Raw genomic sequence first — 11,635 nt, 5'->3', positions numbered from 1 at the left:
AGGGTATTTGTGGTTGGTCAATAGAAGGTGATAGATAGTCTTAGTGCAGAGTTCAACAACTCCACGCTTCAAACTGTTAAAGGAGAAATTAATGGTACTGATGATTTATATCCAAGCAGTGGAATGGCAGTGTAATACACAACCTATTATTTCAATGAAGCTAGTCAGCAAGGGTAAGGATTTTCAGGAAATCCCAGCAACAGCTTAGGGGGAGCAAAAGAAGGATCAACTAGTTAGACACAACACCACATTGAAAATCAATAGGAGACTATAAGAACATATCTGCTGAGAAAAAGGGTTTGATGTCAGTATTATTCCCAAAGTCTGGTTCTTAATTGATTCAGATGGTGGAGTAATGATTAGCAGGGCTACTAAGTATGAATGAGTATTTCTTTGTTCTCTATCTGAAGAGGAAACTAAGAAAGTTACAGAAGCTCTGATAGATTCGGATTGATTGGGTGATTACAAAGCATGATGAATTCAATCAGTCAGCAAGGAGATTGTAGGGAAGCTGGTATCCAAACCAAATGACAATTTTATAATTGGTACAAGGATAACCAGAAGTCAAAACTAGATGACAATGGCATTGTTACGAGGGACAAGGCCAAACTGGATGATAGGTTATTAATAGAAAGCAGTATCTAACAAAAAGCACCAGTGACGAGACTTGAGGATATTACGACATATCAGACACCTGATGCACATTCAAACTTGGAATTGGACTCTAGTAGATGTGTACAAGTGCACTCCTGGTTGGTGAGTCAAAATAGGAAGTCAATGCACAATAGTTCATAGACTTTGCAGTTGCAGATCTATTGGACTATGTATATCTCTTCTTCACAAGCTCACTTCAGGTTGGTATGAACTAGTATACTACTCAAGAAATCGTCAAGGACACGGTATGACACTCTAACTGAAGTTATAGTTAAATATGAACTAGTAGAGTCGTCATATTCATAACTCTCTTTATCACTAGGCACAAGTGTATTGAGTTATATGTGCTATGATATAATGATAATGTTATTGTTGGTCTAGTAACAAAGACTTGTGCAAGATTATTTGCTAAGTAATTACAGAGTAGGTATGGAGGAGCATGTTGGAAAAGTTGCAATTCCTTTTGGGATTACTTCAAGCAAGCCATTAGAATAATTCTTTTAGGAGCTCAAGCAAGCCAAAAGAACAATTCTTTTAGGAGCATAAGTAAATTAAAAGAATGATGGCAATACAAGTAAGTTAAGGATCTTTTGAAGATACAAAATTTCGAAGATTCTGAACATGTCAAGACTACTTACCAACAGGAACCACTTAAGCTTGATCAGTAAAACTCAGGTAACAATGACAAGCTATAGAGGTATGACAAGCTCACTCTTTTACTCAAATGATAATAGACAACATGTAATGTTCTTAAGATACCAATGTGCAAGGTTCCAAGTGGATCCTAGAGAATCTAATTGTATAGTTATTAATAAGATTTTTAGATATCTAACGGGATTACCAACTCTTGGTGTATAGTACCTTAAATATATTGTGCTTAACATGTTTGGCTATATAGATATAGATTATGCATGTTGTAAGAAAGACAGGAGAAGCATATCTGGAGCTATCAACTTAAGTGACAGAAGAAGCATCTCAGGAAGCTGTCAACTTCGTGGAAGAAGATTGATTTCTTTTTATGATGAGAAACAACTTCAAATCCAACAACTTTGTACAACACTATATGACAAGGCACCTTGACACCAGGTATCACTTTCTCGAGAGCATGTCTTTTAGTCAAAGAGTCACTTGCATAAACACTTATTAAATCACTTGTTAAAGTTAATCTTTCAAGACTGTTTTGTAAGTATGGGATATCATTCATTGCACATTAGTTGGAAATCCCATCTGTAAGGAATTCTTAATATAAATTTACAAGTATTAAATCTTCAATATTAAAAGGACTTGTGAATTTATCAGTAATCCAGTACCTTGTACTTATTTTTACTATCTTGATTATCATGATGACAATGTCATACACATTTGTGGTAATTAAGTATTATAGCATTAAGTTTGAATATTATTTTAATTTATTTAAATTATGATGGTAGACAATTCCATTTCATATCAGTCTCATAATTTAAATTATATTAAAATAATATGCAGCATAGTTATTTGTACCTTGTATGAATAATTATGGTACTTTTACTATTAGTGATATTATTTAGAATTTTATTCTAAGTAATCAATGCTTATTTCTAAAATCACTAATATTGAAAGTTGATGTATTTTATAAGTTATGTGTATAAAACTCTCAATATTTTATATGCTTAGAAAGTATTTCTAAAATTACTAATTATCCAGAGAGTGGTTGTCATTTATACAAATCATATATCCTTTTGGTGATTATTCAAGGATAATTATAAATATTTAAGTGCTAGTATCTAATTCATAGATATTTAGTATTTATTTATTTATCATTTATTTTAGGAAGTTTGGATTATGGAAATTGAAGCAATTCAATGATTTTATTTGCTCCATAATTTAAACTAACTTAAAAAAAAGCAACATGATTGATCATAATAATCCTGTTAACGATTGATATCTAGTATATTAATTGCAACTAAAATGTTATAGGTTAATTGTGAGACTTTGATTTAGTGAATTTATCAACTTATATCTTTAGAATTCACTGAAATCATAATTATAGTATGATTAATTGTATGATAATTTTTGACTTATATCAGTTAATGATATTTAGTCAAGAGTTCAACTATGAACTAATTGTGAAGTTTTAGGATTTGTGACATTACTTAGAACTCCTTTAAGTAATCAATACGTATCCTCAATCACTTATACTAATATAAAATTCCTAAACACTTTGATATTAGATGCAATACTCAGTGGATCAAAGGATATGGAACTTAGAATATCTTTCTAAGATTGCAAACAAGACAATGTTGGTAAATATTGCTTTATTTATCGAACCAACATTGTTTGAGATATAGTTGTTAGGAGTTAACAATTGTATAATATATGAAATTGAATGCTAATGTCTATTTAATAGATAGTTGGTATTTAATTTATATATATCTTATTATAATATAATTGAATTATGATGTTAGACAATTCCATGTCAAATCAGTTTCATGATTTAATTTATATTAAAGTAGGATGCAACATAATTATAGGTATCTAAAGTACTTGACAAGTATTAGAAAATGATATATTGTTAATATTTTATTGCAGATAATTGTGAGATTTTAAGTTCTAGTGAATTTATATAAGTTTCTATATCTGAAAGATTCACTATAATTTAACATTAGAAGCATAGTCATTCTTATTATGATTATTTATCAACAAATAATGTTGTTGATTATAATTTTATAAAGACAGATTATGGAGCTTTTGATATGAATGAGAATTTCTTAGACTTTACCCTAAGTGATCAACGATTTTCTAAAAACGCATTCATATTAAAAGACAAAATCTTTCTTTCTCTTCTTACTATTGCTAGGTCATAAGTCTGTGTCTTTTTCATATTAAAAGACATGATTATTTATCTTTTTATGCATAAAAATAGTCTTGTGCACTCAAATAGTTTTAAGAGAAAAATCAAACTTCTTTATATAGTGGTGATTGTTTATTTCATTAAAAAAATTTGAAATCATTATTGTACATCATTTCTCTCAAAAGATTAAATGCATAATTTTCATTTATTATAGATCTTAAGTGTAATTTATCTCTATATTCCATATGTTCTGTGATACAGGTTTAGACTCCAATGGCCTTCTTTTATTTGATAGTCATGAGGTTGAAAATCCACAACTTCTATCCCAGACTATAAAGACAAACACGGAAACAGAACCAACCAATACTCCCTTACCACTAAAATGAAGTATGAATGAGCGTGAGGGAGAAAGTGCCTTAGTGCCCCCACATAAGGAAGGTTCTGAAGTCAACCCAGCAGCTCTGTCTCCTACAAAGTTGAGATATATCAAAACTGAGACAACTGCTAGCTCCCATACATCTTCTCAAAAAGATGTAATGGCTGAAAAGGCACAAAACAGTTACTAGATTCATCCTCTCAACAGGGTGTCTATTGAAATTCATTTGTCGGCCAGGATATCCGATGTAGTGTCACCACCTCAAATATAAACAATTATTGATGCACAAGGAAAGGTTACACACACAAAGGATGAGTTGACGGAAATAAGAGTTTCGACCATATTACGATCAGATTCAATTGTTCAAGCTTCTTTAATGGACCAATTGCCTTTACAGGTGTTAGGAGAGGATACTGATCCAATAGCCATATGTCAGTGGTCGGTGTCTACCTCCCCAGGCTTAAATCCCCTGGATGCATCTGCGGATAGTGGATCTGACATAGGTACAGATCGACAACTTGTTGACAATGATTTAGAATTACCTGATGAGTCACAAGGAAATGTCTTCATAGACATTAAAAGGAAACTTTGATCTTTATGCTAAATTCTTTGGATCATTGTTTACCTTCCCAGAGTTCAAATCTGGAACCCTAAAAGGGAAACTAGCAACTTGTAGATTATGATTCAGATTCATCTGACAAGTCACAGGGATGGGGATTTGCGAACTCCCATTCTCCCATCTGAATACATGAACTGTGTGTATTGTCTATACTACCACTTCTGCTGCATTTTCTGTTGTGCTTTGTTATACAAGAAGGAAGAGTAAGTCTCTTTATATAAAAAAACATAGCTTCTCTTTAAAGCTTGCTTTTGTCACTTGGTGGCTCCTCTTGCTACATTAATTATGATGTCACCATTGTGACATGATCTCACTTGTGTCATATCCTAGCTAATATTTAACAAATCATGATATATGAATTTTTTTATTTTGGAAATTTGAATGAAGATAGAGGTGCATTTGCATAATGATTCTTTGTTTTGTTTGAGATTTATAAAATTAGTCAATGATATATTTCTTCACTGAAAAGAATTATTTTATTTGATGCAAGGTGTGCAGTGACAAATTCTCCACTATGGACTTACCAGAAGAATTGATTGCTGAAATTATATCAAGAACTCCTGTGAGGACAATAGTGTCATGCAAAAGCGTGTGCAAAAGATGGTGTAATATAGTTTCAGAACCATTTTTTTCGCGTCTGCATCTCTCTATATCATCTAAAATGCTTTTACTTCATCAAGGAGACGCCGAGGACGTAGATGATGACAATGATGGTGACCTTGCAGTGGTTGAACTAGATGACCAACATCACCAACATGATATTCATCACGAGCCTATGATGAGATTTTCCCCGGGACTTGCCTTGGGAGACTATGTGGGGTTAATTGGATCAGTTAATGGGTTAATATGCTTAGAAGATAGTTATGATGATTCAGCATATGTATGCAATCCAATTACACAAGAGTACATACGCCTTCAAGATTCCGAGTACACCAGAGTATCATATTTAAAGGGATATTATGGCTTTGACTTGTTGAATCGAACCAACAGTACAAGATTGTACGTTTTTATAAGGGTAGATTTCCTTCAACTGAATATGACCTAGGGAGCGAGGTTTATACGCTTGGAACCGGCATGTGGAGAGATCTAGGACATGTCCCCTTCCATCTGAATGAACATGATAGGGGTCACTATGTCAGTGGCCGCCTCCATTGGTTAGCTGGTGAACTAATATGTGCTTTCGATTTGGATAGAGAATTATTTCGTCCAATGGAAGCTCCTCCACGGGCTCCTGGGAATACAGATCATTTTAGCATCTTGGGAGTCCATAATCATTTTAGGAACTTGGGAGTACTTAAAGGTTGCTTGTGTATATGTGATATAACACTATACTCTGAACTTTCTATTTGGGTGAAGAGAGATTATGGCGTGGAAGATAGTTGGAGTAAAAAACTCATCATCACTCCTAATCCTCCATTACATGAAGGTATAAATACCGACATGGTTCGGCTTCTTAAAGTTCTCAAAGATGGGAACATCTTAATGTATTGTGACCAACTTCAATTGTTCACTTATCATCCTCAACATAAAACATTGCGACATCACATTTTCCCGGAGGGTGAGTTTCTCACATTTGGTGCGATGACTTATGTCCCCGGTTTTATCAGTCTAGAGAGGAGTTTCACCTTGGAGGGTGTCAAAAGATGGGAGTCTCCTCAAGTAGAAGACTGACTTATAACCGAATAGAGCAAAACAGGATCGAAAATAGGGCCGAGTCCGAGCAGTCTCCCGAGTACTAAGGCCGAGTAATCTAAGTTGTTGAACATTGCTTATTTTACTGCAAAAATACAAGGTTTTTATAACTAGTTCCATTTCAAGAACACGTTATGTTTTAAGCTTTTCTAGTTGTTTATCTAATATTTGTATGTACTCCTAATTTCAAAATTTAATAATTACTGTAGGCTGCGAGATAACTTTAGCATTTAGTGCTTGACATTTTTATAACATTTACATATCATATAAATGATTTTTATGTTGTATGCTTGTAAATTGCTCTTGGTTGATTCTGTTTTTCATGATTCATAGTATTATTTCCCTTTCATCTTGATGAGTGTAGTTTATTTTATTTATTCAGCTTTGGCCTAGCTTTGTTGGGCTTTGGTTTTAGGTCAAATTTGGTGGTCATACTTTAAATTTTTCATTTAGGAAGGCCTTGTTATAATTTCTGTTGTTAGCTAAGTTGCAGTTTGAATTATACAGCTGGTTTTACATTTGTAATCCTATCTTACATTATGTTACTTGTATAAGTTATCCACACGGAAGAACTGTAAGATTTAGAGGCATATTTCTTTTAGAGTGGCTTTTCATTTGTAGATGTTAGTATTTCCCTAAAATTGAGTGTTAAACCAAAGCGAGTTGGGTTAAGAAGTAAGTTTAAAGTCAAATGACAAAAATGCATAAGTTCATTCGGGGTTATGTATGTGAAAGTGAAAGAAAATCACAAAAACCAGTTTAATTAAACCTTAAAACTGTGTCTGATAACATATACTATAAGTGCTCTCGCTGCTCTGTCTGCGCTAGAAGCTCAAAGTTGTTCATCGGATTTAAATGTATCCTGAAAGCTTTAAAGCTGTTTAGGGCTACTCTGGTTTATCTTGATTTTCAACTTGTTTCTCGATATCTTGATTTTAATAGTTAGGAATTATGATGTAGTATGTGTCTATGACAATCTTCATTGCTTAGTTTATGATCCAAAGGCCATTATGGAAGTTTGTGTACTTTCAGTTCGAAGAAAGTTGCTGTTCAATTAACTGCCTATGTTCCTGGAGTTTGTGGGAAACTCTAACAAAGTAGGTGCTGTTGTATATGTGAACTTCTTTGACTCAGCCATTATGATTAAAGAAATGGTCGTTTGAGTATCACATTACAAGTTCGCCCTGTGGGGAATTTATATGCTACAGTGATTTTTTCCCCTCCAGTAATCATCCTCAAATTAAGACACTGCAAAAACTTGACAATTTCATAAGCCTCGTTGTAGTTTGTAATTGATGCAAATGTTCAAATTCCAAGTTTATCGGGCTCGAGTTTGTATATGGTGGTATACTTTTGGAGGTCACACAGCCTAAACGTGAGGCTGCCTGGGGTGTCACATGGGATTAAAACATAGTTTACTATTTTATCTAAATTATTTTAATCTAAAAAAACACTACAAATTAGCGATATTTTGTAAATTTGAACCTAACTCCTTTTTTATTATATCATTTTATTGTAAGAAAAAATTTATGAACACGACGATGCTATTTACAACTATGACATACTTGAATTTAGCAAACGAACGGATCTGAGCCGTCCAGATCAAGTTTAGCTTAATTTTCTTTTTTTAGATGAGCTGAATTTAATAAACTAACGGAAAGTGATGTTCAAGATCGGCTCTTTATTATATGAATTCGAGCCGAATTTGAACAAACTCGAGTTGTCCCCTAATATTTCACATGTATTTTTTACTCGACCGAATTTAAAATATAATTTTTAGTTTTACAAATTGCATCAAGATCAAATACTAGTTTTTATTTTATAATGATATATATACAAACACTCTACCCATAATTCCTAATCTAAATCATTTATTTTTCAAGTTGTGTTTTAAGAACATAAACAATTTTATTTTAAATTTTTGAGTTCTTAATTTTAGAAATCATACATTACTTATTTTAAAAAAAAATTCAATAATATACGGCATTTACACATATAATCGAAATTGAACAAACGTATGATCATATCGTTATTGAATCCTTCGTTCTTTGATAGGCAACCAAGTAATTTTTTAAAGAGATATGTACATGTTGTAATATTTCAGTTGTTGTTTTGAGCAATCAACCATAGATGCATCATCATAAAACCTTTATCACTTAATCAATATCATGAAATTTCTGCAAAATTGTAATCCCAGACATATGACCAACAAGAAATAAAAACCAAACTCTCACAATTAAGGAGAAACTAAACAAACCCAAATAAATTGGTAACCAAGGAAAAATGGAAACTAAATCAAGAAAAACAAGATTGAGGCTATTTTGAGATGGCTACTCAATAGAGAGCGAAAGAGAGTTTGTACGTTATATTTTAAAATGTCCATGTCGAAATGTTATTATGTTTAGATATTTTGCTTAAGTTTAATTTTTATAAATCACAAGTTATTTAATGATTTTATAAAAATATTAAAAATTGGAGATGAGTTGGTAACAATATTGGATAGTTTCATTATGAAAAAACTAAGTGTTTAATTTAGAAATACAAGCAAATTTTCTAAAATATTTAAAAAAATTATTAAATATGAGAAAAATGTAATAATAACAATATTTAAGTGATCAATAATAATTTATTATTTATAATATATATGAACTTTATATGAGTCGAGTTCGAGTCAAGTCTGAGTCGATTACGAGCTAAACAAGCCGAGTCAGAATCCAGCAAACAAAAAGCTCGGCTCAATTATTCATTCGAATTCATTTTCATATTCTTGATCGCCCTCGTTTAGAATACTGAACCGAATCGAGTTTACGTAAACAAGTCAATCCTGAATTTCGTTTACGAACATCTCTTCTCATTTACGGTCCTACTATTAATTGTAATATTCATCTCACTTGATTATTTACTTATTATTTAGTAAGTTAATCAAATATATTAAAAACAATATTTGTCCAGTTTTAATTTGTATTTAATCATTAAAATATAGAAATTTTTCTAACCGGTCTTGTAAAAATTGGAAATTGGACTTTATCAGTAGCGGGACCGTCTAGTTAGGGCTGTAATTCGGGCCGAGCGAGCCGAGTTTCGAGCAGGGCGTAATTCGAGCCGAGATTAATCGAGTCGAGTCGAGCCGGCTCGTTTAGTTAAACGAGCCTAAACCTCTGTCCGAACTCGACTCGTTTAATTTTACGAGTCGAGTCGAGCCGGCTCATTTAGCTAAACGAGCCGGTTTTTACGAGTCGGGCGAGCCGGCTCGTTTAATTTTACACTTAATCGAGCCTAAATCTCTACCCGAACTCGTCTCGTTTAATTTCACGAGTCGAGCCGAGCCGGCTCGAGTAATTAAACGAGCCGGAACCTCTACCCGAGCTCGGCTCGTTTAACTAAACGAGCCGAGTCAAGCCCACTTAAACGAGTTCGAGCCGGGCGAACTCGCGAGCCGCCCGACTTGAATTACAGCCACACGTCTAGTGATTAATCGGCTAATCAGGGATTGATCAAAATGATTAACTGAGTCATTAATTAGAACTAATTTAATATTAGTTTTAGATATAAATATTAATATATGTAATTTTATTTATTTTGATTATACATATACAATTTTTATTATTTATATTTATATAAAGAAATTTTAAATATGTCCCACTATTAAAGTAAATATAATTTTTGAGATGTAACTTATGAACTGAGATCAATTTAAGATGAAAAATTAAGAAAGTTTAAATAGTAATTATGTGTTTAAGAGAATAATATATATTTTTTAATTTTTTATCATTTATACTTTTAATTTTTTGATTTATATTTTTTATATTTTTTACCAATGAGTCTGATTTTTGACCAACTAACCTGATTTTTCACGTATTAACCGGATTCATACTTTTAATTTTTTATTTATATATATATATATTTTTTAATTTTTTACCAGTGAATCCAATTGTTTACCAATTAACCCAATTTTTAATCGACTGATTTCAATTTTTTTCGATGACTGATTTTTGTAAAACACGATTTTTAACTCGATTTTCACCTAGTCATTTCATTTTTCACCTAGTCATTTCATTTTTCACCGAAGAGTTATTAATCCCAACTTTTTGAAAGTCGGTCTTAACTTGGGTAAAATAGTATTCTAAAATTCCTTTATTCAATCGATTAATCTCCTACAAAGTACTCGACCGATTATATTTTTGAAATTTGATTAATCCTTACGAATTTTCCTTTATTGGAGTATATATATTTTATTTATTAAAATGAAATACTATTAATTTAAATATGAATATTTATAGAAATTATGATATAATAAATATATATTTGTTAATAAATAACTAATATATTAAATATAATTTAATATTATAATAGATTTGATTTTTACTCCGATTAACAATTTCGAATCCTCGACTTTCAACTAATCCCAAATCGGTATTAGACCGATCTTCCCCGATCTCCGATTTTTACAACAGAAGGTAAAATGGTTCTTTAATAACTCAAAAGTTATAACACTAATTATTGACGATTTTTCAGAAGATTCTAAGCAATCTGTTTACCAAGTACAATTAGTTTTATTTTTGTGAAATGAATGTATCTCTATCTTATGAACCAAATATATGTTCTTTAGACAATTTAATATTAATTAATATAATTTGGTAATTATCTTATAATTAGCCTTTTTTTTTGCTAAATATAATAGCCTTTTAATATAGTTTATTTAATATTACTTAATTATCGATAAAAATTAATTTACAAATTAAAAGTAAATATATGTTATTAAACTTAATTTAATATTACTAAATATAATCTAAATACATGTCATAAATTTGTTACTGTTAAAATGTGATTTTTTAATTTAAAGTACATAAACGTTGTGATGGAGAGTAACATATACGATCATTAAATCAATAAATTTTTTTCGTATAACCCGCAGCCGTTATCCTTCGGCTTCTGGTGCGCACTGGTTAACCCTACGGGCTCACGCAATAGCGTTGAACCAAGGTAAACTGTATTTAAGCAAGAGGCTCCGACTCAGGAGGCATAATCATAAATTCTCCCCGGAGTATTATTTATTTTTAAAATAATACTACAGATGATAAAGTTTACACAGAATAGAAGTCAATTCGTGTTAATAGTTTACTTTGTAGTTAGTAGTTTTTCAAAATAAAAGTTAATAGTTTACTTAATTTATCGTAACTTAATAAATTTTTAATATAATTTATAAATATAAAGTTTACAGAAAAATAAGTCGATTCGTGTTAGTAGTTTTTAGTTTTTCTAAAATTAAAAATAAATATAAGTTATTTTACTTAATTTAACATAACTTAATAAATATTTAATATAATTTAAAAATCGTTTAAAAAATATTTTTATTTTATAAATTAAAAAGACGATTGGATGAATACTAACTTAAAACAAAATAAAATTTACAAAAATAAAAGTCGACTTGTGTTAAAAACAAAGTTGATAGAGAATAAAAGTC

The 11,635-nt window shown here is 31.1% G+C and overlaps 1 protein-coding gene across 1 annotated transcript; it reads left to right on the top strand.

Annotated features, from left to right (window-relative positions):
* The first annotated feature begins 4,993 nt into the window (after nt 1–4,993).
* On the top strand, nt 4,994–6,150 carry LOC141704631 (F-box protein At3g07870-like). The gene is made up of 2 exons (XM_074507837.1): nt 4,994–5,359; nt 5,470–6,150. The coding sequence occupies exons 1-2, from the start codon at nt 4,994–4,996 to the stop codon at nt 6,148–6,150; spliced, it is 1,047 nt and encodes a 348-aa protein (XP_074363938.1).
* The last annotated feature ends 5,485 nt before the right edge of the window (nt 6,151–11,635 follow it).

Source organism: Apium graveolens, unplaced genomic scaffold, assembly GCF_009905375.1.
Source record: "Apium graveolens cultivar Ventura unplaced genomic scaffold, ASM990537v1 ctg8069, whole genome shotgun sequence".
Lineage (NCBI taxonomy): Eukaryota > Viridiplantae > Streptophyta > Magnoliopsida > Apiales > Apiaceae > Apium > Apium graveolens.
Note: the sequence above shows the minus strand (reverse complement) of the source record. Positions and strands in the feature narration are given on the sequence as shown.